At 41.3% G+C, this 14,582-nt stretch overlaps 1 protein-coding gene across 2 annotated transcripts in view; it reads right to left on the reverse strand.

Moving 5' to 3' along the window:
* Window positions 1-14,582, reverse strand: part of LOC131693922 (uncharacterized) — a 489,601-nt gene that overhangs the window by 156,984 nt on the left and 318,035 nt on the right. For both annotated transcript variants that reach the window (XM_058982194.1, XM_058982195.1), the window contains one exon: window positions 2,664-2,854. In XM_058982194.1, coding sequence (XP_058838177.1) covers window positions 2,664-2,854 — 191 coding nt within the window. The remainder of the gene's footprint in view (window positions 1-2,663; window positions 2,855-14,582) is intronic.

Consider the following 14,582-nt stretch of genomic DNA (forward strand, 5'->3'; position numbering starts at 1 on the left):
GTTGAAAATTTTCGGCAGGACCTGAACCTCTCGGATCTTTCTCCATGATCCGCCGCTGGTTTCAAGCGATGTTTCAGTATCACATAGTATCTCAAGATCGTGGCTGTCGATCCATTGTATATATGTGCAAATCGTACTGAACATGTAATATTCATTCCCACTATTGTATTGAACATAACCAGCCATGGAATCGTAGTCTGGACAAATGAGACAAGCACAATTGCATCACTAGATGGATTAAAACAGGTTTTTATTTTGGGAATGCGTCGAGTTGAGACGAAAACGTAATATGATTAATAACGAGGGTAACACTTTCCGAATGTAGAGAGAAATTTATGAAAAATGACGATTTCCATTCGACTCTAGCAGGTTCTGATCGATTTTGATGAGCATTTGATTTTTGTTGTATGACCAATTGTATGTATAGGTCAAATGTTTAAAAACAGTTATTTAAGGTCAAGATAACATCATTTTGAAACCGCCAATTTCGGAGGTTTAGTATCTTCGATGAGTTTTACAAACGTTAAACAGCGCATCATTTGATAAAACAATTTTGACGGTATATCGTCCAAGAAGTATTTATGGTGAATTTTCTCAGGTTAATATTCATGACTACAATAAAGTCGCAACAAATTCGCTAAAGACACGAACCTTGTTACTATTTTCTGGAAAATAATTCTGCATAATTTTAAAACTTCAAAAATTATGGTTTCGGAATTATGCCGTTTAGACAGTAAGATCGATTTTCACCAAACCCCCGCCAAACCGCATTTCTGGCTACGCCGCTGACTTCAAGTAAGTAGAAACAAAGTCGTTCTACACTCGTTCACAAGAAACTTCTTCGAATGCTGAATATCTATTATAATACATTGACACCCCAATTGTATCAGCCAAATATGAATTGCCAAATATGATTTTTTATTGCATCGAACTACAACAATTTTTAGGTAGCTTTCAAGAGGTTATTTTATAGACGTCTTCCAAAATTTGGCGAACCTATTCCAATTCGTATACCTATTAATTGGTATACTTAAGGGTTTATATGTTGCAGATAGAGAAAATACTGATATTTTCAGCTTTTTTCCTACACAATATTACGAAAGCTTATTAAACAATTTATCCTAATAAGTTTGTGAAAATTATAAACTATTTGAAATTTTTTAATAGTTTAATTTTTTATTTAACCGTGATTTTTTAATAAATAGTGACCATCGCTTCACAACGTAGTCTATTTTTCATGGCTTGCGGTGAGTACGATCTCTCGAATTGCTGAACTGAAAATTATGGAATGGAAAATAATTTTTAGTGTTCTTTACAGATTTAACTCGCCGCGCAGATAGCTCTGAATTAGACCCGCTGGTGCCCTAAGACGATTTCGCTAGATTTTCGGAGCACTGTGCACCCAGTGCATTAACGCATGTGACGGAAGGCTATCGAAAAGTTTCGTGAAAATGAAAATTCCAGTAATGATGATGATTTCCCCAAACGGTTCGTTTTCGAGAGGTTTTTATTTGTTCTTTGGCATTAGGATTAGCGGTAATAATTCAAATCAAGGATACTACTGGGAAGTCACCTTTAGAAAAAGTCGATGTCGAAGTAAAATTTGGAACTATGCACGCATGCACTTCAGAGATAACGTGATATCAGGAGCTGGGATTTCATTTCAACGCTTTTTTTTTGTGAAAAGGGCGATACTTACAAATGTAAACATAAGGCTTTTTTCATACATGCGAATGATAAATAAATAACCCCTTTAGGAAAATTCAGTTTTCCCACCACAATTTGGATATTTTATTAACAGAGCATTAACAATAAATCGTTGGAATGTCTATTTTATGGGCCATTTTTTCGCTTTCCCATTGATTTGGTTTGAGATTTCTAGCACTGATGTTGTCCTATGCTGATTTGAGCGATTCTCTGAGTCCTGCCACTATCCCATGTAGTATGTGTTATCAAAAACATCGCGAAACATCAAGTTCTAAATGTTCTCAAACGATATAATATCCGAAGAGAGTGATAAGAGTTATAAGAAATGTCTCATCACACTGTTAGGTGGATTAAAAGCGTTTTTTCTGATGGCGCTTCTGCCGGTTATTATTCCAGACTGGACGTGCGCTTGCCGGCTATCCTTGGAGTCCGTTTAAACTCTTCTTTTGTCGATGGTGCAATAAAAATCATTCGCACGTTGTTTGGATGTTTCGTCGTCCGACTGAGTAGACGACTGCTGGTTTTTTTTATTTCTTTTTAACTGGTTCACCCAGACTAATACTCTCGGTGATGACGTGATCTCATTCTGAACATCCAACACAGCAATATTCATTCAGAATTGCGTTTCACTGCCAAGGTGTTGTGACTGATACCTCGGTGAAATATCAATTTAATAATAGCATGAAGAACGTGCTGGATTTTAACCTAGTTTTGAACACAGCAAAAAACTGCTTAAAACTTGGGAAGAAAAAACTCTTTTCAAGTAATGGTATTCAAAAGAAAAACCACTTGACGCCGTTTATTGGCACTTCAATGCAAAAAAATATCGAACAAAAGGACGAGAAAAAGTCCATTTCAAGAGAATTGAACAAAAAAATCACTCCAAAACCCCGACCCGTTGAACAATTGGACGTCCCTTCTTCGGAACCCTCTAGTTAAAAGCAAACTGCACTAACCTCATTTCGAAATCCTTAATTTCCTCCGTCGTCAGAGAGTTGGTAACGTCGAGCAGCTGCCGCATGTTTTCCTCCCGCTGCTGCTGTTTCTTCTTCCGGGACAACTCTTTGCCCTGCTCGACGCTGATGAAGTCGCCCTCGTTCTTGAGCAGAATCGTCTCCACCGACGAGTAGTCTAGGCTCAGCGAAGGCTGTAAAAAAAATTAGACGGAAAATATGTCCATCACCAAAAGGAAACATATTGGCTTCAATAAGAGCGAACAAAATATTGTATATACGATTTGTTGGTACACAAACGGGGGTATATAGACATAACAGTAAATGCAAACAGAATGAAAAAATAAACCGTAAATGAAAACGACAATGATGACGATGGAGACCGGAACCGAAGCAAGATGCTGCCACCCATCACTGAATATTAGTCGTCCGAGCGACGCGACGGAGACAGGGATTCGATGAAGGAGGCGCGTGGCATTTTTCGCCAAACAGCACGTCAATGTCTTACTCTAGTAGAGGCTGATTAGCATATTTCCGGATCCAGCTGGCAGAAAGGAAATGACGATGAGACTCCAGACTGCTGGTTAGTATTTATTCTTTGCTTTTACATCGAGTTTAGCACAACGATTCTCTGTTGCCGGAGGAGGCCTTCGTCACGTTGAGAATCAATTTTATGTTCCACTGCAGACGGAATGGTGCCTGGAAAAAAGAATTCAATTTGGCACAAGACAGCAATTAAATGCTCGCTAGATTTCGGAATGCAATAAGCTTCCAAGTGTTCAGACATTTTTCTGTAGCCTCGTTGTCGGATCTATATCTTGTTGTGAGCAAAAGAAAATAACAAGTCGATTTAATCGTTTCTCGGAAAATTGCCCGTCTATGTTTTCCAACGAATCATCAGCAAAGGTAGGTACATTTTCAGATCGTGTTTCTAACGAAAGAACAAAGTACGAGGAAGTTGCTAAGCTTTAAAATAGCAAGCACTTTCTCCGAAGGTATTTTTTGACATTAAAAATGTCTTACTCCACTATCTGGGGCTAGGTGTCATTCTAAAATCTAAACTATCTCCCATGTAACGAAACTATGTAAGGTTTGCACGCTTATAACTCCGATATTACTAGATGGATTTTAATCATTCATACACCTACCGATTCAGAAACACCTAACTTAAATATTGGTAATAATTTAATATCTCCCCAATAAAAGTAGACTTTTGGAAATTTGTAAAATTAAAATGTTCACGGAAAACGGGAAAATTACCATTCGTGAGGCAGATTTCTCAGACACAGCCGTCAAGAGAGGGCAGCTTAGTTGCTCAATGAAACACGAAAAGTCATAAATAGAAGCAACGCATGTCCGTTTAAATCAGTTGTTGCTCTTATCCTATACGAGCAACATCGTCTCCGGGCGATGTAATAAGCGCTATCGATTTTCGGTAACGTTGGCATTTGCACACACTCGCACCTAAGTGACTAAACCATATACGGTTAGTTTATAAATAGAGGTGACACGTACCCGTTTGAATCAGTTTTTGTTCTTATGTCGAACGGGTAAGATCATGGCTGCAGCGGCATCTGACAACGTGCTTCTGTAGTTATTGCACTGTTCAGCAGCGTAGTATTTTATATAGGAGAGTACACTCAGGTTTTTTTACGCGGATTTTGAAATTTACGCGGTTTTCATTAACGCGTTTTTTTTTTAAATTTACGCGGTTTTCATTTACAAGGCCTGTATCCCCTGCGTGAAAAATCTGAGTGTAATTGCATCGGAAACAATCACATTCCCAGCAGAACTTTTTGTTTTCTAATTTCAAACACTTTTGTTTCGTACTGCACACAACGGAAAATTTTAAAACAGAACTTACCGTCCCAGCAGCAGTTTAAGCGGGTGTTCTTTTTCGATTCAAATTCAAGCCATGTCTTAAGCGTTACTGGACTCAAAATTGTTTTCCCAGTTTATCGAGTCAGAATATCTGTCATACCCTATGTATTTAAAACACAGTTCTAATTGCGTTTAAAAGTATACAACAAATAGAACGGTTGGGTATACTAATTTAAATTTTAAAATAAATCTGTTTTAAATTATGAAACAAACCGCTGTACTGAAGATATAATTATGTCAGTCCTATTACCACATAAAACACCTATATAACATAAAACGCTGCAGAATTGGTTTATTAATACAATGTTTACACTACAGCGTTATAACACGTTTTAATAATTAGCAACAAGAAAAATGTCACCAAGATAGCATAAAATCCCGTTTTAACTGGTAGTGCGAACGTTGCATAACAATATAATTTATCAAATAATTTCATTTTTTCCACCACTAATCGATGAAGAAATACTTTAACTTAAGATTGGTTACTTAAGTTCATTAGTACATTATTGAAAATTTAAATGGAAAATGAAATTTCATATTTCATGGATATTGTATATTTCCGTTGGCGGGCGTGGGCTTACTCATCACAGCTCTCAATATGAAACTTTTCTTTTGAATATATTTTCTGGACAGACCAGCCTATTTTTACTATTTTTTTTTTTTTTTTATTTCAATTATAGAGGTTTTAACCTTAAGGTCATTCGCCTCTTCGGGTTAGAAAAATCTCTTAGGAATTTTTTTTAACCCTATGTGCGGGGTCGGGACTCGAACCCAGGTGCGCTGCGTACAAGGCAATCGATTTACCAATACGCTACGCCCACTCCCAACATATTTTTACTAGATGGATCAGCCAAATAATGCCAATCACCTATTAAGATACTTGATTAATTAATAGATTACCGTTAAAAGACCTTCAATAAATTATGTTTTGATGGGATACCCTCCCCAAATTGTAACATATGAAAACAGGCGAGTGAGCAAGAACGTGAGTCGATATGTGTGATAGATAAAATTCATTTGCACGCTCTTGAAAAAAGCCACATTTTTAATGTCACCGTGGTCGTGTCCTGTACACAACCCTTTAATTTTTTTAGGATAATTGTTTTCCCATCACACTTGTCAAAATTTGAAACGTTCATTCACAAACATTACACTTACCGGCTGGTACTTGTTAACTGCCGAACCACGCGCGAGCAGTGGATATTGCAGTGTTGCCAGATCGCAGTGCACAGTGGCACGACTTAGAACAAAAGGTGGACTAAAGTCCAAACTTTACCGTATCGGTTCAAATAGGACGTTTTTATGTAATTTTGGTGCGCTGAATTCGTTTTTGATATCGAAACATTTTAAAAATAAACATTTACCATTCATTAGGGTGTCTCAAATTTTTTTTTTCGATGTCGTTCTTAAAATTTGTGTATGTTAATTTTCGTATGCTAAATCGTTTTTTATATGAACACTTGTAAAACAATTCATTATACATTAGGGTGGCTCAAAAATAATTATTGTGTTGTGAAGGTTCAAAATTTTTTTTAAAGAAATTTTTGTGCGCTATTTTGGTTATGAAAATAGAAATTAACTTTACTACTTATTAGAGTGGCTCAAAAGTAAATATATTGTCTTTTGTAATGATTTTTTTCAATAGTAAATTTGAAATTTATTTTCCACATTGAAACGAATTGATTGTCATCTCATTAGGGGGTTTTATAAATGACTATTTTGTTTTTAAGGATCAAATAAGATGTGTTAGACTAATTTTGGAACGTTTAATTCATTATTGGGTTACTTGACATGAAAACTACATTTTCATTCATTTCCAACACAAACATTTTGAGCGTCTTAGTGGAATGTTGATTTACATTCACTAATCAACAAGATTTTTTTTCACAGGTGTGTTTTAAGTTACTTAGATTGCTTATTTCATATCTTAAAATTAAAAATGGTCTTATTTTACATGGATAATATCGCATACCCTTAAGCTATATCAGTGCTATGCAAACTCGGATCAAAATAGTCTCACCAAATGACTAGAACTCAACTGTGTTCACTCAATTTGACAGTTATTGCATAAGTTAGCAAAAATATATCCAGAAACATTTTATGACATATTTCAGATGGTTGAGAATATTTACTGATTTTTAAACATTCTTAATACCTTTACCACCTAAAAACCAAACTTCCCAATCGGTTTCTTATTCTTAATCACTAGTAAAACCCTTGTAGATTATGCTCTCAATGCTATTTGAAAGTTGTGTATATATTAATGTCATTATTCTAGCTATAAAGTGATTATTCAAATTCAATATCACTAATAACCATGCGTCTCCATTGACAGTTTTTTTAAATTTTGACTGCTTATCGCAAGTTTTCGCAAAACTAGCATAGACTCATTTTAAAGAGAAAATTAAAAGCTTTTGAATGAGTATAGTGTGATCGCGGGCATTCACGGGCGTCGTTGTTGTTATCGCATTAGAAGTTTGACTTCATTAAGAAATTATGACAAAAAGTTATCTAAACACTAACTAAAACAACTAGCGACTAATTTTTGGCGATTTTACGATGTAATTTTATCACACGGATAATTTTGGTGAAGTAATGCAATGCATAAAATCAACCGTTTGTTTGAAAAATGAAAATAATCGTATGTAGTTGTTATGGTCAAATAATGCAAAAAACACTTGAGTTATGACCTTCAAAAAGCTGTCAAAAATCCATTTTACGTTCAAATCACCTAAAATCTCGCAAAATGTCTCTGATGGCTCATCTGATACGAGAAAAATACTAGTGGGAATATCGCATAACCTTCACATACGGACTTAAGTCCGGGCTCGTCCCACTGTGCGGTGGTTTATATTCAGTTTAGTGTTTGTAATTCTCCTTCTTTTTACAAGAAAGATGCTGCTTCAATACCCCTATCTATTGAGCATTGCTGTGATCTGATCTGGTGAATTAGCGTGTTTTAGTTTAAAATTTTGCTATTCTATTTCAGCAAACATTCGTTTTTGCGGGAGTTTTCTTATTAATTGAACCTGCGGTAATGCAATTTTGGGATATTCCTACCGCACGTACAAAGTGCTTGCCACACAATAAATTTTAGAAGATGAATATCTTATTTGTCCAGAGATATCATTCATCATTTCTGGGTTAAAATATTAAGCAGTTTCTCTGCTTACAGTTTTTGATTCAATTATTGTAAGCAAATGGACTGAGCGACCTATGAAAGTGTTGGAGTAATTTTCGGAGTCTTTTCAGCAATATACCATTGTTCTGGATGTTACGCTAAAAACTAAATGTGTCGATTATTTTTATTGTTTCGCTTTGTATTCAGTTCACTCATATTGGTCACCCTAATTCACCTTTTCCTCCAATCTTCCCATTGTCAGCTATCTGACCAAAACACACATGTGAATATAAGTTCATAATTATTCTTTCTTTTACTCAAAATACTTCAGTGTTGTTCCACAATTAAATTCACTTTAAATTATTGAATTCTACAAATCAAACGCAAAGGTATCGGTCTGTCAAATCTTCTTTTGATATTATTCGTTTTCGCTCAACCGTCAAAATCCGTCCGAGAGCTCGTGTCAGTCCTGCGCTCGACGCACCGCGCTCTCTTACGACCGGGGGGGTACTCGAGAGACTGGTGCGACCCTTCGTAACATTCCCCGACTCGCAAGGCTGATCAGGTGAGTCCGCTCTAGTCCGCTGCCACCATCTACATCCAGTCTCGCCAGTTTGGCCATCGGTCACCGTAGGATTCCGTCGGCAGTCTGTATCACCGCATCACGTATTCTTCCATTGCTTCCTTTCATGACTTGAACGACTCGACCCCGAACCCAACCGTTGCGAATCTTCTCTTCAACGATGACTATCAAGTCTCCAACTTCAATCGGCTTCGTCTTGACGAACCACTTCATTCTGCGAGTAATAGTTGGGAGATACTCTCGTACCCATCTCCGCCAGAACTGGTTTAACATAGCTTGGCAAATCTACCAATCTCCTCTGCAAACCATCTTCGGCTCCGCTTGCTCCTTCGGCGGCTGTACCACTTCACGGAAACCCGACAAGAGAAAATGGTTCAGTGTCAACGCCTCTTTCTGCTCTGCCTCTAGGGGAATGAGAGTTAACGTTCTGGAGTTCACGAGCTACTTTGGTCGACCTCACCAATCGTTTCCAAGCACCTACCATGTGCGGCGCCGCTGGTGGGTTGAATATCCACCGAGTGTTTGTATTGGTTAAGAATTCTGCAAGCTGTCCGTCTATGGCTATCATCTTCTTGCGAAGCTCGTTGTTTGCTCCAACGAAGTTCGTTCCTTGATCGCTACTTATTTTCGCCGGGGAGGGGACTCTCTATGTCTGACAAATCGGCATATTGCTTGCTTGCAGGATTCGGTCGTCAGCGTGTGTACAACCTCAAGGTGAATTGCACGGGTTGTGAGACACGTGAACAATGCGATCCATCTCTTCGCAGTGCTGTGGTTGACACGAACAGCGATTGGTCCGAAGTAGTCAATCACTACGTAGGAAAACGGACGTTCGAAGTCCTTTACTCTGGCCACCGGAAGCGGCACCATGCGTGGGATCACCATTTTTTGCGTTGCACATCACTCCCTCGCGATCTTCCGTACTATCGTGCGTAGCGTAGACATATAGAATCGCTGCCTCACCTCATTGACGACAGTCTCCCCATTAGCATGCAGGAATCTCCTGTGATACCATTCCAGCAGCATACGGATGACTACATGCTTCTTTGATAGTATTATCGGAAATCGGGTATCCTACGCCGCGAATGAGGCTTCGGGGATCCTAGAATATTAACGGATAACTCCAGCGTCATCCATGTATGGAGATAGTTTCCTGATTTTGCTTACTTACCTTACCGTTCAGGCTAGAGCCTTGTTGTCTCTTGCTGTATGCAGAAGCCGTCTCCACTCCACTCGGTCCATTGCTGCTTGTCGCCAGCCTCGCAGTCTTCGAAGGGTCCGCAGCTCGTCCTCTATCTGGTCGATCCACCGTGCTCGCTGTGCGCTCTGTCTTCTTGTTCCTGTAGGGTCGCCCTCAAGAACCATCTTCACCGGGTCGTCGTCGGACATTCTTACAACGTGACCAGCCCACCGCAAACCTCCTATTTTTGCGGTATGCGCGATGGATGGTTCTTCCAGCAGCTGATGCAACTCATGGTTCATTCGCTTGCGCCACGTTCCGTCTTCCATCTGCACGCCACCATAGATGGTACGCAACATCTTTCGTTCGAAAACTCCAAAGGCGCGTTGGTCCTTCACGAGCATACTCCAGGTCTCGTGATCGTAGAGGACCACCGGTCTAATCAGTGTCTTGTAGATAATCAATTTCGTGCGGCGGCGAATGTCGTTCGATAGGAGCGTCCTCCGGAGTCCAAAGTAGGCACGATTTCCCGCCAAGATCCGTCGCTGAATTTCTCATTGTCGGCGGTTACCAGTGAGCCGAAATAAGCGAATTCGTCGACCATCTCGATTTCGTCACCGTCAATCCGAACTTGGGATGGGAGGTTCACATTGTCGTCTCTAGAACCTTTTCCTCGCCTCATCTTCCTTCGTCGTCAGTATAGCTTTATCGGACTACATTTCACTTTGGATCAGTCGAAAAATGGTTGACTCTGCAAGTGCCAGCTCTTGCTGCGTGATAGGCCCAGCTGGTGGCGCTTCGTTTCTTGACCACTGTTGCAGAATCTTCCAATATCGGAGAACATACGCCACCGCTCGCAGTAGTCGTATCCAGTTGGAAAAACGGTCCCAATTGATGACAGTCTTCAAAATCGCTTCACTGTGTACCAGACAGGGCCGTAATTCCTCGTCGGTCGTCTCCTCGGCAGGATTTATTCCCGCCGGCCACTGTGCTTCCGGCACACAGAGGAAACACTTCCCGAACCATGGACTATCAGAGGAAAAGCAGGGTCCTCTCACCCCCCCCCCCATTTGGCTGCAAAATCTGCGGGATTCATCTTACTCGGTACGTATCTCCACTTCGCCGCGTTAGATTTCGAAAGTATTTCGCCAACTCGACATGCAACGAACTGCCGATATCTTCGATGGTCCGCATTGATCTATGCTAATACAGTCTTGGAGTCGACCGACATGACCGTCTTGTCCAACTTAAGCGTGTGTCCGTTGATGATAGCTTTGCGTAGTCGAACTCCGATTACCGGTCCAATCAGTTCCAGCCTCGGAATAGAAAGCGTCTTCAAAGGAGCCACCTTCGCTTTGCCACCCACCAATGTAACTCTGCTTACGCCGCCCGGGCACTCTGCACGAAGATACGATACGCACGCATATGCTTCCTCGCTAGCATCAACGAATATATGCAACTGCAGCAACACGACCTCCTCGATCGAATGTTCGGGAAAGTAGTGCGTATCTGGTTCAGATATTGGAACACGGCGGTCCGCCGGAATCAGCAGGTCCCATTCGGTTTTTGCTCTCCATACCTTCTCAATTAATATCTTGCCGTGGGCGAGAAAGAAACACAATAGTCAAGCTAGGTCAAATGGGCTCATCACGACCTGCAATTCCTGTCGCTTCGTAGGGCGATTTGTCTCAACCGCTAGTGTCGTTGAGGACGTGAAGACTCTTCTTCTGGTTTCAAGTACATTCCAAGTACCCGTTCCATGGAGCAAGTCTTGTCCAGCTGGATGCATTTCTCGGAACAGGGTCGCCTTCCCCGACACGTGCCAGAACCTCCTTGGAGTTCGACAACCAATTTCGCAGGTGAAGGACGTGCCTAACCCCCAACGCAGTGGATGTGCCTAACCTCCAACGCTATTTTTACTGCTTCCTCTACGCTGTCTGCACTGTCCAGATAATCGTCGACGTAATGTTTCCGGATTATGACGTTGGCCACTGCTGGGAACTCTTGAGCATGTTCTTCAGCATACCAATTTTTCACATGTTGTGACGAGCATGGTGAGCACGTGGCCCCAAACGAAGCGACATGTATCAGATATACTGTGAGTTCCATACTTGGGTCATCCTGCCAAAGCATCCGTTGTGCATGACGATCTTCCCGTCGAATTTTAATTTGATCGATCATCTTTTTCAAATCCGCACAGAGGGCCAACCGTCTTTCCCGGAATTCACTGTCAGAAGAGAGTTCGGAAGATCCGGTCCTTTCAACAGAATCGTGTTCAATGAAATGTCATCTACTTTGGCTGCGGCATCACAAAATATACGGATTTTCGATGGCTTCTTCGGATTTACAACGACACCCAATGGAAGGTACCAAGTTCGCCTGGGGTCCGCTTCCTCCAGTTCCTCCGGGGTCGTCTTATGGATGCACCCCTTTGCCTGGTATTCGGATAGCTGTCTCGCAATATTCTCGCCAATCACTGGGTCTTTCAAGATTCGTCTCTCCAAGCATTGCAATCGACGAACTGCCATCGGATAGCTATCCGGGAACTCGAAATATTCATATCGCCATAGCAGTCCCGTCTCGAACCGCTAACCGACACGCTTCTTAGTTTTCAGAAGGATAGTGTTCGCACGCTGGAGATTCGGGACATCCTACAACCTCGATACCCATACTTTCCACCGAGAAGTACTGTTTAACAATATAATGTAGTGACCGATCATCCTGACACTCGCTGATATGGAAGCTGTGCGCGTGATCCACAGTTTGTCTTGTTTCCCGCATACAGTCCACCTGAGCCGCGACTCGGTTCTCCAGGCTGGCCCACTCGTATCTTACGTTACGTGAGCATTGTCGCTACCGATAAGAATACGAGGCAATGCGCTCCCGTAATCTTGGATCGGAAGATCTTTCAAATATGGGAACGAATCAGCCAACTCCGTGTATCCCAGGTGCTGCCGTGGTAGCTCCAGCTTACCCACAGTGCGCACGTCGCTCAGCGTGAACTTTGTCGCATCGGCTTCTCCACGAATCTTCCAAGCAATCCGTCGAGACTCGGTCTCGTTTCGGTTCATGTTTGCTGTCCACTGCAGACACAGTGGGAGCGAATCTCCTTTGACTCCCGATTGTATCGCAATATCTTCGTCGACCAGCATCCGCGACGACACGTCATCCAAGAACGCGTAAGTTGACACCGAACGGTTGCTTCCATGCAGATCTACAGGTATGATTCGAAAGAGTGCGGCCTTGCCAGCGTAGTGATGGTTAGTAACGGCGGCAGATCCTGACGGCGTCTCAGATGTTGACCCTTTTGATGTAAAACTCAGGCTAAATAAGCGAACTATTTTTACATGTAATGAAATTGGGGGGATTATGGGAATTGGGATACACTTCCAAAATGTAAAATTACAATATTTCTTTAGCAGTGTTGATTAGATTTTAAGTGCTATTGCGTTCACATAATTAGCGGGGCGTTTTCGTGTTTGCAAAAACTTGGGAGTAATTTTGCGTGGGGAATCGCGATTCCATGTGCGCCTTTGAGTTTCATCACGAAGGGCTCGAGCGTTTCAATGTTAACGTGTTCGTTCGCGTGGGCGTTTGTATGTCGCGAGTTCTAGCGTGTAACTTCACGTTTGTCAATTCGTTTTTATATTTGTGTGCCCATTTGCATATTTGATTGTGTTCTTCAATGATCGCGCGGACCAGGAATCCTATTATCAGTGAACTCTTTAGATGTAAGAAGAGAGTGAGTTCTCCCTATCACTAGAGTTCCCGATCATATCGCCATGGAACGTGTTTTATAGTGTATATTAGCGTCATTTTCTTTTCGTTTTTTGTAAATTAGATTTGGAAGCTTGTACCAATGCTACTGGAACCGAGGGTAGGGACTTCCGGACGTTACCGATTCATGATCGCGCGAACATCGGCGTTTATAGATTCGCGCTTGTGACCATGTTTATGTGTTTGTAAGTGTTAAAACGTTCACTTAATCACCAGACGAGTTCACGTATGCGAGATCCGAGGCGAGCTACGATTTTAATTTCTGCCACTGCGACCACTGTTCAGGTTATCTTTTGTGGCTGCCCGTGTTTGGTATACATGTTACAAATTACCCGAACCCATGGTAGTTGGAAGCGAGTTGCTTGTCCACATGTGTCGTCCCAACCAGGTACTACATTATTAGTGGAGCTGAGAATCCATTTGGGACAGGTATGTCTTACCTCGCAAGGCATCATAAGATGCCTTCCGAAGTATCGTTTCCTTCAAAGAAATAATGCTACACGACAGAGAATATACTCTCGGGCTCGTGGTCACAGAATCGACAAATACCGTCCTGACTTTTGCCATTTTTTCAGGTGATACTTGGCACGACAATGTCCTCAAAAAAGGTCAGTGATTAATAATCTGATTATACGTAAGGCTTTTCATTTCAGATCCATTAGTTTTTTGGCTCTTGTGTCTAGATATATGAATTTCTTAGCTTGTCGAACGCCTAATAGATCACGCCGGTCGTTTAGTAGTTGGTCTCTTGCCCAAGCTGAAAGCTCTAGTTTAATGTCAAAGGTAGATATGTTTAGAAATCCAACAAACATGTTTGATGAACCACGCCTGGCTAATTAGTCGACCACTTCTTTACCAACGATTCCATGGCGGTCAGGCACGTAGAATATCATTACTTTATTCCGAGTTGCCAGATGTTGTAAGGATATGATGCACTTCCAAACAAGTTTGGACTTACATTTCGATGATCTTATTGCCAACAGTGATACTCGGCAATCTGAGAAGATTGCGATGTTTGCTTGTCTGTAGTTTCGTTTCTTGCAGACTTCCGAACAGGTGCATGGAAAACGGTAGGCTACTTTCCCATTTATATCTTTTAACCTTGGTTCTAAGATTCCAGAGCCAGTCAATTCGCGAGCATGATCGCGCAGGATTCGAGCGATTGTATGTTAATATGATTGTATAGTCGAATATTCGTGTGAATACTCGAATATTCGCGTGGATTACGAATCTGATGTAAAGTTTTGAGTGTAGGGCTCAGATGTTAGAACTGACCTACCTTCAGTAGGGTACTATAACCAAGGGTGGAGTCTTCCGGACGCGGTCGATTCATGATCGCGTGGAAACGCGCGTTTGCACAATCGCATTGGCGACCGCGTT

Source organism: Topomyia yanbarensis, chromosome 3 (assembly GCF_030247195.1).
Source record: "Topomyia yanbarensis strain Yona2022 chromosome 3, ASM3024719v1, whole genome shotgun sequence".
Lineage (NCBI taxonomy): Eukaryota > Metazoa > Arthropoda > Insecta > Diptera > Culicidae > Topomyia > Topomyia yanbarensis.